A 15982-nucleotide genomic window follows, 5' to 3' on the forward strand; every position below is an offset into this window, starting at 1 on the left:
ATACATTTTCTGATAAGGACATTTCAGTGGAAAAATTTTAACTGGAGATATTTAAGTGGAGATATTTGAAAGTTACTATGATTGTTCCCAAGGGAACAAAGATGTAGACAGTACTGCAATTTCTGAAGTTTGTTGTTAAAGGACATTTTTATGAATCTCTGCCAAACTTATTATGTTAAAGTCTTTTTCTAATTATTGTACATCTGTTGGTCATTTAAAAGAAGCTTTAGAAGCCGAAACCGGTTTGGCTCAGTGGATAGAGCGTCGGCCTGTGGACTCAAGGGTCCCAGGTTCGATTCCGGTCAAGGGCATGTACCTTGGTTGCGGGCACATCCCCAGTAGGGGTTGTGCAAGAGGCAGCTGATCGATGTTTCTCTCTCATCGATGTTTCTAACTCTCTATCCCTCTCTCTTCCTCTCTGTAAAAAATCAATAAAATATATTTTAAAAAAATAAAAAATAAAAGAAGCTTTAGAAATTAAAAGCTTAAAATGTTCTGCAATCAACTATGTGCAAAGATAACTGGACAAATCTGGCTCTACCATCTATTAAACATTAATATGTGAAGCAGATTCATTTCAGTGAAGTCACTGCAAAGCTTAAGACTTAAAAACAGAAAAGGTACTTTATTACTTACAGATAGTAGACCAATTTATCACAACACCCCAATATGTAGATATATTTTCCTTTTAAAAAAAAACACATTAAATTTGCCCAGCCATCATGGCTCAGTGGTTGAGTGTTGACCTATGAACCAGGAGGAAATGGTTCGATTCCTGGTCAGGGCACATGCCCAGGTTGTGGTCTCAATCCCCAGTGTGGGGCATGCAGGAAGCAAGTGATCAATGATTCTCTCTCATCATTGATGTTCTATCTCTCCCTCTCCCTTCCTCTCTGAAATCAATAAAAATATATTTTAAAAAACATTAATTTAAAAATATTAACCTCTAGCTTTTTTGTAGTATAGTATTATTTTATGTCTATTTTTCTTATTTGTTTGTTATTTTTTAATAGGAGAATATTTTTCACACTTTAAATTTCTCTTCTGGTCATTATTATTCATTTTATTTCATAATTATTACTAAAAAATAATTGTGTCATATGAAAAAGATAGGGTTTTTTTTAAAAAGTGATCCTCACTTAATCTAGTCATCTCACTAGCTGGTCATTCAAGACGGCTTCTTCATTCACATGTCTGGCTCCTCACCAAGGGTGACTGTAACAGCTCTGGGGCTGGCAGAGCTTGTCTCTCCATGGGCCTCTCCATGTGACTAACTTCCAGGTAGGTCAAAGGAGGAAACTTAACCTGGAGAACCAGTAAGGGATGCCCTGAGGGGCTGCCAAGGTGATACTTGGACCATAGACAGAGGAGCTGCCAGTGGGAGCTGGAACCACGGAAGAGATACAGCTATGCTGCTGAAGATGCTACCCAAAGCAGAAAGAATGGAAGAAACACCTAACTTCTCTCTTCCTCCCATTCTCCCAGCTCTTACCAGCACCTCCCATTTGCTGAACCTAACTGGAGCCAAGGAGGTAAAGGAGCCCGGGACATGTAGTTTATAGGATTTGACCTCGCCTCTGATACAGAGCAGAGCAGAGCAGAGGAAGATCATGAAATGGATTATATAGCAATAGACAAAGACCATCATATAACACAAACATAATCCATTCAGTCCTGGCCAAAGGGGTCAGATCAAGACATGCAAACATGTCTACTAGGATGGAGGGAAGTTGTGGCATGGGCTAATACACTAGTATTTCTGGGAGGTGTTGAGACTTACTTTTCACTGTATGCCTCTTTAACTTAACATTTTAAAAAACTATGTACATGTTTCACTTTTTAAAAGCTATGTATATATAAAACTTTCTTATCTAGCAAGAGTAGATTCTTACCTTCTTGGTCATACAATATGACTATTTTAAATACAGTGTTCACATTGGTTGAGATATTGAAGCATGATTGGAAAGAGTTAGCTTAGAACTGCTTAAGAAATTGGTGTATGATGTAAAAAGTTCAGTACAGAAAACATGAATGCAATTCAGTTGTATATAATAAATATTGTGTGAACATGAAGGCTTAGGTTGTGTGAAAAGTAAGGAGAAGGAATGAAGAAGTGAGACAAAGTGCAACACCAACATCCTCTTTCTCGATCTTTAGCTTGGTGGTTACATGGGTGCGTTCACTTTCTGAGAATTCATTGACTGATGTGCACTTTTGTGCGATCTCATACACAAAAACATGCTATGCCAAAATCTCTCTATATGGTACTATTTCCACTCTCTACTCTTGCCTTGTTGGTTTCAAGGAGGTAGGAGGTGATAAGCAATGGACAGGATGAGGGGGTCAAAGGAGTTTCAATTTGAGTTGGCCCCAAGCCGTTCTTTATCCAGATTATCAATTTCTGAAAGTTGGAGAATATTAGAGCTAAAAGAAATCTTTCATCTTTTTTTAAATCTGACCCTTTCCTCCTAACACACACACATACACCAACACACAAAACAAAACCAACACTAAACTGAAGATGCTTCTTTCAGAGAATGAGCTTCCTGTGTGCTTGGAACCTTGATGATTGTTAACGCAGTGATAGTAGTTCGCTCCGAGAGTGGTTATGACTTATGCTTATGACTACTGGCAACTAGGAGAACACTCATCTGCAAGTCCACTACATGACCTTACAGGCCTTTAAGAAGGTCCTCTTCCCCTTCCCCCCACCCCTGCCTCACTCAGATATGGTAGAAACAAATCCATTCCAGATCAGTTTCCAAATGTATTGTGAAAATACTTTCATAGCTGGCATCTAAAGTAACAAAGTTTGGCTATTCTTTCTGAAGTTTGAGTCTATCTCCTTCTGGACTGTTCAGGGTAGTAAATGGGGCAATGAGGAACACCAACCACAATTTACCACATTTGGTTAGTGAACTTCAGGTTTTCTCTCTAAGAAAGACCTCTTGCCATCCTTATCTCTACTGCAACGGTTAAGCGTTTAGAGATAGTGTTTAAAATTGCTTAACCTTTGTGTGCAACATTTATCATATTCAAAGGCACTGAACCAAAAACAGGTTGAGGGAAGCATTGAAACACAGGTATCCTGACTTCCGAGCATAGCTTATAGCCAGTTAGCACCATGCCGAGGACCAAGGGCCCTGCAGACCGGAGAAACCAAGAGACAAGAGCATCTGTGTGATTTTCTTAGTGCATGGCCTTGACAAACGTGTTCATTGAGGGATAGTTATTCTTGGCGCCCTGTTCTCACTTATAATGAATTTTACTTTTTGTTTAAATGTAAATTATGTTACTAATGTTACTATTAACAAAATACTTTTAGAAATAGGTAATATATGCACAGACTTAAAATTTAGAAGGCATAAAGGATATATAGTGAAAAGTTCTAGTCTCTCTCCTATACCTGTCCTTAACCAGTCTACTCAGAGACAACTAATGCTATTCTTTCTTCTGTGTCCTTAAGATACTCTATAAATAAGTAAGCATCTCTCTCAATATATGAGTATATAAATACATATATTTTTAAGCAAATGAAAGCATACCATACATAATGTTCTTTGCTTAACTTTTAAAATTTAATGGTATATCTTGGATATTCCATATCATCATTTTAATTGATTGTTTAGTATCCCATAATTAATTTGACCAGGCCCTACTATGTGCCTTTTTCTAATAAAAATAAGGCTAAAATGAATATCTTGATGTATATAAAGTTTCTTACATTGAGTATATTTGGAGGATAAATTCATACAACTGGATTTGTTGGGTTAAAGTGAATGTGCATTTTGCCATATATGCAAATGTTTGCCTTAGAGATTGTGTCAAATCTCATTTCTGTGATTAATATATAAGAGGGCTTGTTTCTTTACATCCTACTAAAAGCCGTATGTTATCACTAGTATCCATGTTATATTATTGAAGTTTCAATTTGTATTTCTCCTTTTGATGATATTGAATATCTATTCATGTATTTAATGACCACTTACATTTAAAAAAATATGTTGTTATTGATTTCAGAGAGAGGAAGAAAGAGGGAGAGAGATATAGAAACATGGATGAAAGAGAAACATCAATCAGCTGCCTCCTGCATACCCTATAGTGGGGATTGAGTCCACAACCTGGGCATGTGTCCTGACTGGGAATCGAACTGGCAACCTCCTGGTGCATGAGACAGTGCTCAACCAGCTAAGCCACACTGGCTGGACTATATTTCCTTTGCTATAAACTATTATGTTCCTGTATTTTTCCCATTTAAGCATTAGATTGTTGGTCTTTTCTTACTGACTTTAGGAATTAACAGATTTTAACTATGGGTTAAATAGGTTTTGTGTAGGTGAGAATACAAGCCGTGTATAAGATCCTTTCCATACAGAAAAAATACATCCCAAGTTCCAAGCACCCCTCCTACCAAACAATTAACTTTTATACCCAGTTGTGAATTAGGAGCTGCTTTGATTTCCGTCCTAACTTGTGCAGCTTTGAACTGATTGGAAGGTGTGTTTTTTTCTGATAAGATTACGTACTCGGAAAACCCTAAAATAAAATCAATGATTACACTAACTCAAACAGTAAAATAATTCAGTACTTGGTGAAATATAAGTTACCACACAGAAATCAGTAGTCTTCATTTCCGCAAATAATAACCTGTTAAAAGATAGAATGGTAGAGAAAGCCCCTTTTCAATAGCAACAGGAAAGATACAATATTTAGGAATAAATTTAACAAGAAAGGCACAAAATTGACATGAAGAAAATTTTAAAACACTTTTAAAAGATACAAACATAGACTTTAGTAGTCTCTGGCCAGGTAGCTCAGTTGGTTAGAGCCCTGTCCCGATGTGTCAGGGTTGTGGATTCGATCCTGATCAGGGTACCTGTGAGAAGCAACCAACGGATGCATAAGTAAGTGGAGCAGCAAATTGATGTTTCTCTCTCTTCCTCTCCCCCTTCCTCTGTCTCTAAAAGAACATTTTTAATTAATTTAAAAAGTAAGCCTTAATAAAAGTAAACATTTTTAAAAAATAGGACAGCTTAGCCCTAACTGGTTTGGCTCAGTGGATAGAGCGTCGGCCTGCGGACTCAAGGGTTCCAGGTTCGATTCCAGTCAAGGGCATGTACCTTGGTTGCGGGCACATCCCCAGTAGGGGGTGTGCAGGAGGCAGCTGATCGATGTTTCTCTCATCAATGTTTCTAACTCTCTATCCCTCTCCCTTCCTCTCTGTAAAAAATCAATAAAATATATTTTAAAAAAATAGGACAGCTTAGTATCATAACGATTTCAGATGTCCTTAATTTATAAATTTAATGTATTTTCAAGAAAAATAAACATGCAGAAATAGCCAGGAAAACATTAAAAATATAAAGCTATAAGGAGTCACTATTCATTCCATATCTTAAAACATATTGTAACGCCTGTAACTGGTGTGTACTGGTGCATGAGTCAATGGAGAGGCCAGTGGAATAGAACAGAAAGCCCAGAAATAGATCCAAGTATTTATGGAAATTAAGCACATGATAAAGGTGGCATCTCATATCACTAGAGCAAAGATAGATGTCTTTATTTTCTTATGAGTAGTGCTGGGACAACTGGATAATCATTTGGAAAAAGATAAAATTAGATCTATATCTCACATCATGCACAAAAATAAATGCCTATAGATCAGGGAACTGAATGCTAAAACTGAAACCATACACATCCTAAAAGAAAACATGGTTGAATTTTACTTTAACTTTGGTGTAAGGGAAGTCTATGACTGAAGTCCAGATGCAATACAAGAAAATGTTGATAAATTTGACTACATTAAAAAAATAACTTTGGCATGTAAAAAACACCATAATACAATGTTTGACAATTGACAAACTGGGAGGAAATATTTGTGATGTATTTTACAGTTAGGTAATATCTCAAATATATAAAGAACTCTTAAAATTGAGGGGGAAAATACCCAAAACCCAATAAAAAAATGACACAATTCACAAAATGATATAAAAATGACCCTTCACCATATGAAAAGATGTTTAACCTTACTTATAATAAGAGGAATTTAATAACAAATATAAACTATCCAGAGATACTATTTCTCATACCAGGTTGGGAAAAAATGAAAAAATATAGTACTTTTTAATAGCTGGAGATAATGAAAATTGGTACAACCCATACACCTTCGGAAAGGGAGAAATAGAACTGAAGGTATTCACTATGAACTAGTGTTTTTTTCTATAGATATGTATCGATACAGTATGTAGGTGTGTATATATACTTATGTATGTGTGTCTGTATATACCTACATACATCCTAGTTCCTATCTCTGTCTAGTGAGATAGCCTCGAAGCAGTGACAGCCCGGTAGCAATGAGCACACCTATAGCACAAATCTTGGTTTCTAGGTGCCACCGTCTATGAAAAGGAATCAGGGTTCCCTGGAGAAATGTCTGGTTCCAGGGTTGGGGAAGGAAAAGCACAAGATGAACCTGGACTATTTTGTTGTATCAAAAAGTAAGGACGTGCTCCAGGATTAAAGAGGACAGACATGCCAAAAGGAAGTGAGAGCCAGACTGGAGAGGCTCCCACTGCCCAAGTCAGAGGAAATTTGTGCACTGAAATAATTATAGCAAAGTATTATAGCATATTGATGAAAAGAAGAATTGATGAGTTCATGGTGATATAAATAAGTAAGTGGGGAGTAGGGAAAGCTCTTCTTTACAGTAGAAAGGCAAGTAATAAAGAAGGAATGACTGATTTAGAAAGTCATCATTTGTCAACCATATTGATAATTTATTGAAGCAAGAAGAATTAGTGGATGTTAGAATAAGCAATAGTTTTAAGAATAACAATATACACATATTCTCAAAGTATCTCCCCATAAAATACTTATTAATGCCAAGGGTAAAATAGTAACTTTGCAGTGGAGAAGTGGCCACCTGAGCAAAGTGTTCAAATAATAGTGCAAATCAACATCATGTACCTCTTAATATGTAGCATCAAGAACATACACTATCACTCTTGCGATATTTCTACACAAACCCATAACCTAAGTCTAATCATTGGGAAACGTCGGACAAACTCCAACTGAGAAATTTTACATTAACTAGTTTGTCATGCACATTAGAGTGTTTGATATAAGGATGAAAAATAGAATTAACTCTTTTTAATGAACTCATTTGCACACTTCCAGAGCACTGCTGGAATAAGCTTTTATTTGAAAATGAAGGACATGAGAAAGCTCACTGCAAGTTTAGCTAGTTTCAGAAGCAGCTGCTGCAGATTAGCAGCCATGGATTGGGCAATGAGATTTTTATCAGGAAGAGTAGGGAGGAACAGTTACGGGAGAGAAGGACACGCAAGGGCCATAGTTAAAATTTCTGTCCTTCATGGTCTCCTAAAGGGTCTTCTTCACATGGAATTTCCACGTCCTAACATAATGAGAGCCAAACAGCTCTTAAAAATTATTCTTCTTAAAGCTACATTTAAACATTTTCCTGCTAAATTTTATTGACTTACCAGAGTTGAAAAGTGGATGTACTATAAACTAATCTACTTCACGCAAAGAAAAAAATATATATGTATGTAAAAGGGAAACATTCAATATGTTCAAGGATAGTTTTCAAAAAAAGATAAAATCATGACCTTTATACAGATATGAAAATGAATACATGTTAAATATTTTAGTTAACTCATTAATGAGGAAACTGGTACAGTGTTAAACCGGTTCAAAGGACAATCCAAAGAACAGATGAGGAATATTAAATGTGCAAGTGGAGGTAAAAACTGTCTTTTCCATGGTAATGGGGGTGAGGATGGAGGTGAAGGTGAGGGTGGAGGTGGGGGTCATTCCACTCGATAGAATTCATTTGCATAAGTGTAAACAAAAATTAGTTTCCATTGCTATCAGTTATCTACAACTTTTAAAGCTGTAAAACAACTCCCGTGGAATCAGATTCATTACCCTGAAGGGATGCAGTGCCCAATTTTTTTTAACCCTATTACAACTGTTATTATCTATCTCCAGGCATGGCGTATGCAGAAAGTCTTGGATGGCAATGGGAACATACTGGTCATAAGGCTAACTTCCCCATTCAATGAGCGTGTGGTTAAAGGAATTTCCTTCCATTGACAGATTATTCCAGGCAAATGAAATACTATAGTTTTTTGGTTTACTACTTGATTGTTGGGGAGCCAGCTCTGAAGGGGCTCATACCTGGACAAGCTAATGAGCTGCTGAATGCCCCACACAGTGCCCCCAACTCCCAGGGAAGCCCAAGTAAAACTGCACCTTCTTCCAAAGGGCACTGTGCAGTCGGAGTGTGTGCTGAACCCCCTTTTTGCTAGTGGGGAGGAAATGGCTTCACAGGTGCACACTATTCATAAACAGAATCTGAAACCTGATTTTTTAGACTACAGTACTGCCTCCTCGTCCTCCCACCCGCACGAGGCTGGACTTGTGCTAGAAGATTCTGCCACTCCCTTGAAAACATCGTAGCTCAGGGTCTGGAGACAGAACTGAGTTTAGGTTAGGCTCAACCAACTACAAGATTGTTTATTCTGAAAAGCCAAACCAAACCCAACCAAACGGGCATTATAATTCCTAGCTGCCAGATTTTAAAAGGGCTTGCAAATGCTTTGTCAAGTGTTAAGAACAACTCGGTCCCTCTGTTAGGGTGCCACGGGGCCAAGTTCATGGCTGGAAAGGTCAGCGATCTCGGCCCCTATCGAGCATCAACGCGGCGTCCCCGGCGCCGGCAGCAGCGCCCCCGCTCCGTCCACTGGCTCCGCCCCGCCTCGCCGGCCGGGCCCGGGGGAGACAGCGGGGCGCGGGGGCCCTGCAGCCAGAGGCCCTCTGGGTGAGGCCCCGGGGCGGGGCGGGCCTGCCGCCCAGTTCCTGGTTCTAAAAGCGGCGCCGGAGGCTGGTGGCGCCACAGGCGCGGGGCCCGCGGGCGGCGAAGGATGGGCCCGCGCCGCGCGGCGAGCCTACCCCGAGGCCCCGGCCCGCGGCCGCTAGTCCGCGCCCTCCTGCTGCTGCTGCTGCTGCTGCCGCTGCCGCCGGGCTCGGGCGCCGGGGCCGGCCGGCCGCCCCACCTGGTCTTCGTGCTGGCGGACGACCTGGGCTGGCACGACGTGGGCTTCCACGGCTCCCGCGTGCGCACGCCGCACCTGGACGCGCTGGCGGCCGGCGGGGTGCGCCTGGACAACTACTACACGCAGCCGCTCTGCACGCCGTCGCGGAGCCAGCTGCTCACCGGCCGCTACCAGGTACGCGGCGCCCGGCCCGCGAGCCTCCGCCCAGTGGGTCGGGAAGCCGGGGCCGGGCGACTCAGTCCCCCGAGCCGCGTCCCGGAGAGGCGGCTTCTCGCCCCGGCGGCGCCGTCTCCGCGCCTCTCGGGCCTGGAGCCCGCGGCGGGCTCTGCGCATGCCTGCCCGAGGCGACCCGCATTCCCCACCCCCTCGCCCCGCCTCTTCGGCTGGGTTTTCGGTATTTCGTTTCCCGATGGCCGGGGTGGAGGGTTTCTGGGGGGCGCTGGGTGCTGGGTGCTGGGTGAGGGGCGCTGGGCCGGCGGGAGGGTCGGAATGGACGCTGCGGGGCGGCCCCGGAGTGGAGGATGGGTGGGAGCTGGCGGGCGCCCGTGGGGCAGAGAGGGGTGGGCAGCGCGAACCTGCGGCCGCGTTCAACTGCGAGCGCCCTCAGTGGGTCGGACTCTGGTCCCCGGTGAACCCGGCGGTCATGGGTTGGGAATGTCCGATCAAAGATGAATGTTTTCCAGGTTCTTGGGCTGCTGACATTTCAGACTCAACCTGTATCCATAACCCCTCTGAGCATCCTCATTACCTCTGAAAGCGTCTCTTTAAAAACTTCTCTGTAGTTAATAGAGAAAAGTATACTTGTAGAGTGTGCATAGATGTTAGATAATTAAGAATATCAAGAACATTTGCATAGTGCTTTACTGTTTTATTTAAAATATATTTTATTGATTTTTTACAGAGAGGAAGGGAGAGGGATAGAGAGTCAGAAACCTCAATGAGAGAGAAACATCGATCAGCTGCCTCTTGCACACCCCCTCACTGGGGATGTGCCCGCAACCAAGGCACGTGCCCTTGACTGGAATCGAACCCGGGACCCTTCAGTCCGCAGGCCGACGCTCTATTCACTGAGCCAAACCGGTCAAGGCGTGCTTTACTGTTTTATTATTTTTATTGATTGATTTGAGAGAGAGAGAGAGAGAGAGAGAGAGAGAGAGAGAGAGAGAGGCCAGCATCGATGTGATATTCCGCTTACTTATGCATTCATTGGTTCTTTCTTGTATGTGCTTTGACCAGGGATTGAACTGCAAGCTTGGCATATAGGGACGATGCTCTTACCAACTGAGCTACCTGGCCAGGGCTGCTTTACTGTTTTTATTATTATTTATTTTAATCCTCATCTCACCCCTCACCCGAGGACATGTTTTTTGTTTGTTTGTTTGTTTGTTTGTTTAATGTGAGAGAGAGGAAGAGAGAAACATCAACCAGTTGCCTCTCTTACCCGCAACCTAAGTATGTGCCCTGACCAGGAATCGAACCCACAACCTTTTGGTGTACCAGCCAACAGGGCCAGGGCTGCTATACTGTTTTTAAAGTTAATTCTTGAACAGCCCATGAGGTAATGGTTATTTTTAACCCCTTTACAAATGAGACAACCTGTAGAGGTTCTGTTGGCAGCTTGGAGAAAGGCAACAGGTGTTAGGCCTCTGGGGTCTCCTAGGAGCCAAGATTCATTATAAGAGAACGTTTATTTAGAAACTCAGGGGTGGAAGAAGTGACTGGAAGAAGAAATGGGTTTCGGAAATAAATTGCAGAGGTGAAAGAAGGGCCCTTGACGCTCAGGAATGAAGAAGATAAAGGTAACTCACCTGGGTGGGGGCTGGGGGGCAAGGAAGGAGTCGTGAAAGGAAAAGGCACAGGCACGCTCCTGGGTCAGGGTCCCCGTCCTAAATGCTCTTCAGGAGATTTTAGGGGAAGTCCCAGGGGAGGATCTCAATAGACTGTTCATCGATTTTCCAGATGTGTCTTTTCAGGGTCCTGGTCTCTACTGACTGGTCAGCTCCAGGGGAGGGGGGGGTCATTAGTCGTCACAGCTGGCTCTGGTCTTGCTACTTTTTTAGGCCTGGAGCTGAAACAACCGAGGCCTAGAAGTTATCCCTAGGGAGGAAAGGTGAGGGGGTCTAACCGAAATATGCTGGGATAGGAAAGCTTGCCCTGGGGACGAGGTCCCATCTCACAAGTGTCTGTTGCTAGGCTTTCTTCCATGGTGACCTTCTGTACCTGGCCCATCCTTGCTCTGCTCATGTCTGTCTACCTACCTACCACCGTTCCATGACATGTTCAGAATCACACAGCTAGAAAGTACTCAAGCTGGGCTTATGCCTTTCCTGCACCCACTAGTGATCTCAGACCTCTAAAATTGGACCTTTTACTTAATCTGAATATGATTGACATTTTTAATAAGATCCTGATGTTATCATGACCATATTGAATACAATAAATGGGAACTGTTTGAGATCACATGCATATCTTCATATAGGTATATGTACTGTCTATTTAATAAGCATATTTCGAGTCACAGGGGATATTCTTGAATCCTGCCCTCCCAAATCTGTGTTCCTGTAGCTTTTCCAATCAACCCTAGCCTCATGTTGCCCTGAAATCAAGAAAAGGGAGCGTTTACTTGTAGTAAGATTTCCACAGTGGTCTGAAGACTTCTAGAAACAGAAGAGAGAGTTGTACTACAGTCTGAGAAATAGCTGTAGCCAAGGTTTGCAAGGGAGATAAGGGATGGTTCCCTTCACCACCAGACCTAAGTACTCTCCACAGTTCCAACTTTGGCTGCTAAGTATAATCAGGAATATCTATTGTGATGCAAATCTTACCCTGGATGCTTTGTAGGACTGACGGGGTATTTAAATAAGAAGGGAAAGGAGGGAAGGCAAAGTCTGCCCAAAATGGTTCTGCATTTGCTCTGAAGCAAGAGGACTAAAGTCAAATTTCAGAAGAATGGGAGGGCCATTCATTTCTCTAACTTCCTCCCTTCCAACAGACTTGAACAGGAAAGTAAATACCGCACTTCAAAAACGTGTTCATATAATTGGCTGCTTTTGTCCTGTCCCTTAACATCCTCCTCCCCAACCAGTCACTAACATTTCATCTGGGGGGAAAACACACACTAAAAACCCCACGCCTATTTAGAGAACCCCGTGGTTAAGAAGTGAAGGCAGGTTAGAAGCTGGATATTTAAAAACAGTTTAGAAACCACTCGGCATAGCAAGCCAGCCTCCCCAAGCATTTTGTTTGACTTTTCTTCTGTTTTATTCTCACAGAGTTTGTGAGACCCAATTAGAAATTACCTTGAGTTAGAAAGCATTCTCTTTTAAAGGAATCACCGTTTCTCAAAGGGTTAAGAAGCCTCATTGTCCTCAGATACTACATATTGGTACTGTCCTGAGCACTTGGATACATTCTCACAGAAACCTGATGAAGTATTACTGTTATCAGTCCTATTTGATAACAAGGAAACTGAGGCTCAAGATGTTAAAGTTGCTCAGTAGCACAAGGCAAGTAAGTAAGTGGTGGACCAGGATTTGAACTGGGCAGTGTGGCTGCATAACCACTACACTGTATTGCTACTTAGAATTATTAAAACTATTTCCTGAATGATCTCTATTATTTTTGGACATTTAGGTTGTTCCTCAACATTTCAATTAAAAAAATAAAATTCACCCACCACATTTCAGGTTAGGAATTGCCTATGTAAAATGAAAACAGGGAGAAAAGTTTAATTTCTGAAACAAGTCATGTGTTGTGCATAATTTTAGACAATAAAATGAGGAAAATGTTTTTATTTTAAAATTAGGTACTTGAAAGAACTAATTAATAGCCGCATCTGTGAATTTAGCAACCATGCTTTAACATTTAGAGATTCCCCCTTCCCATAATCATTTGACTTTAGATTAGAAAAGAAAAGCAGAAAGTGATAAGCAAGCCTAGACTGATTGATGGAACTTTATATTCCCAAGAAGTTCAGAGTTTTAGTTTTTCAGCTTACTAAAGTATTTAGTTGAGTGGAACAGTTAAAAATTATGAGATGTGGATTTCATTCTTTGCCGTGTCAGTCAGTCTTTAGACTCGAACCTCACTTCTGGAAAATATGGGAACTGAGCTGATAAGGCTCTAAATTTCTAAGGCTCCTATGTCCATTAGAGCAAAAGTCTGGCTTGCACATTATCATACTCACTATCGCCACCTACTGGTAGAAGGAGAGATTAACTTTGCTCAACACTTTCAGGGTACTCCAGCTGCTTGTTCTGCTGCTAGAAACTTGTTCAAACAAAAACGTGAATTCAACCTTTTCTATTTAGACCTTTAATTGTTCAGAATCCTCACATATGAACCTTTCTTAAGTCTACATGCTTTGTTTAAAAAATGCATAGAGTTTTGGAAAGGGAGAAAGGGAGACTGATCAGATGAGGTAAGAACTTAGCCATATATTCAGGTTTCTGTAAACTGGAATTCAGGTTTCTGTAAACTTAGGCCAGTGTTCTTCCCTCAGCCCTGTATGACTCATTCATTCATTATTTTTAAAATATTTTTTTAAATCTATATTTTATTTATTTATTTTGGATTAGAAAATACTTTCACATGGCTTAAAAATTCAAAAGTTACAAAAGGGCTTACAGTGAAATCTTTTCCTAACTACACAAATATTCTCTTCCTTAGGTATCCAGTTCCCCATCTTTGCAGGCAAACAATGCAATCTGAATTATGTAAAATGTATTTTCATATACAAAAAAACCCACATACATAAACATTCCCTTCTTTTTTTATATGGAGAAATATCTACTCATATCCTCTGCTTACTTTTTAATTGTGTTATTTGTCTTTTTATTGTTGAGTTGTAAAAGTTCTCTATATATCCTGGATATTAAACCTTTTCCAGATATATAATTTGCAATTATTTTCTTCTATTCTGTAGGTTGTCTTTTTACCTTTTTGATGGTGCCCTTTTATATAAAAAAGTTTTAAATTTTGATGTATTTCCATTTATTTACTTTTCTTTGGTTGTACTTTTGTTGTCATATCTAAAAAAACAATCTAATTCAATGTACAAAGGCTTCTATGTTTTCTTCAAAGAACATTGTGGTTTCAGCTCTTACATTTATGTCTTTGATCCATTTTTAGTTAATTTTTGTATATTTTTTGAAGTATGTGGTTACATATGGATGTCCAGTTGTTCCAGCACCATTTGTTGAAAAGACTATTTTTTCCCCATTGAACGGTCTTTGTACCCTTGTCAAAAATCAATTGACCATAGATATATGGGTTTGATCTAATGTTTATCCTTACATCAGTACCAAGCTGTCTTGATTACTATAGCTTTGTGGTAGGTTTCTGAATCAGGAAGTGTGAGTTCTTAAATTTTGTCCTTTTTCAAGATTGTTTTGGCTATTCTGGGCCCCTTGTATATTAATTTTAGGATCAAACTTGTCCATTTCTGAATTTTGATAGGGATTGCATTGATCTGTAAATTCATTGAGGTGTGGTACTACTTTAACAATATAGGCCTTCCAATCTATGAATATGAGGTGTCTTTCTCTTTAGGTCTTCTTTAATTTCTTTCAACAATGTTTCGTAGTTTTTGGCCTACAAATCTTGCACTTCTTTTTTTTTTATATATACTTATTTCTAAGTTTTTCTCTCTTTTGATCTGTTGTGAATAGAATTGTTTTCTTAATTTTATTACCAATTGTTCATTGCTAGTGTATAAAAATGCAAGTGACAGTTATGTATTGATGTATATCCTGCAACCTTGTGGAACTTATTAGTTCTATTTGTGTATGTATGTGTGTGTGTGTGTACATGCTCTTTACGATTTTCTCTACAAGATCCTGTCATCTACAAATAGAAATAGTTTTACTTCTTCCTTATCAATCTGGATACCTTTCATTTTATTTTGTTGCCTAATAGCTCTGAGTAGAACCTTTAGTACATTGTCAAGTAGAAGTGGCAAAAGTGGACATCTTTTTATTCCAGATTTCAGATAGCTTTCAGTCTATCACCATTAATTGTAATGCATGCATGCATTCATTCTTTCATCCCACAGATTTTTATTGAGCAACTATTTATGCTGGCATTGTGGTATACACTCTGGATTGCCTGGTGCTTATGGTCTGGTGGGGGTGAGGGTAGAGGAAGCAATTATCAAGAGGCGGGGGTGAAATAAACACAAACAGATGAGGAAGGTGAATTTAAATGGCATGGCTATACATATGGGGAAGAAAACAAAGCAGGCCAAGGGGTAGTGACTCAGGAAGGTTTCTCCAAGAAGGTGATATAGGCAACGGCCTGAATGAAGAGAGGAGTCAGCCATGGAAAGATCCTGGGAAACAGAGTTTACACAGAGGGAGGGACTGCCAAAGTGAAGGCCCAGAGGCTGGGAAGCGCTCCTTCTAAGAATGCGGAGAAGGCCACAGGGCTGAGTGAAGGAGGGTATGCAAAGCAGGTAAGAGCCCAGAGAGGGGGGCAGGGTCTCCCGGTGCCTGATACTGTCTGCACATGGTTAAAAGATTAAAACTTGTTTTGGTTTTCATAGTAGTGTTACATTGAAGGCTACTATTTACTAAAGAATATTTCTAATGTTCCAAATAAATATATTTTAAGAAACCACAATAAAATGCCATGTGACATTCTTTGTATATATGTAATTCTGGTTAGAATTAAACATATTTTTAAAATAAGGAAATACATTAAAAAGTTTCAAATATAAGAGATTTAAATATATATATAAAAAGATCTTTTCATCCTGTCCCCTGGCCCTTCTTCCTATCTTCCCATAGGTAGCCCATTTCTTAGTTTCTTGGTATCCTGTGAAGGCATGTTATGCATATAATGAAATAGATTTTATATTTACTTTCCCCTAGTTTAAATTCTCAAGATTAAAAATACTGATTTACTTT

General features: G+C 40.3%; 1 protein-coding gene across 5 annotated transcripts in view; it reads left to right on the forward strand.

Moving 5' to 3' along the window:
- Positions 1 to 8864: 8864 nt before the first annotated feature.
- The window catches only part of ARSB (arylsulfatase B), a 137040-nt gene continuing 129922 nt past the window's right edge, over positions 8865 to 15982 (forward strand). For 2 of the 5 annotated variants that reach the window (XM_054715128.1, XM_054715131.1), the window contains exon 1: positions 8867 to 9251. In XM_054715128.1, the coding sequence (XP_054571103.1) occupies positions 8946 to 9251 (306 nt within the window). In that variant the 5' untranslated portion in view covers positions 8867 to 8945. Of the gene's footprint in view, positions 9252 to 15982 lie in introns of all 5 variants that reach the window. The other 3 variants (XM_054715129.1, XM_054715130.1, XM_008161971.3) reach the window with 3 other exon arrangements.

This window comes from Eptesicus fuscus, chromosome 4, assembly GCF_027574615.1.
Source record: "Eptesicus fuscus isolate TK198812 chromosome 4, DD_ASM_mEF_20220401, whole genome shotgun sequence".
Taxonomy (NCBI): Eukaryota; Metazoa; Chordata; class Mammalia; order Chiroptera; family Vespertilionidae; genus Eptesicus; species Eptesicus fuscus.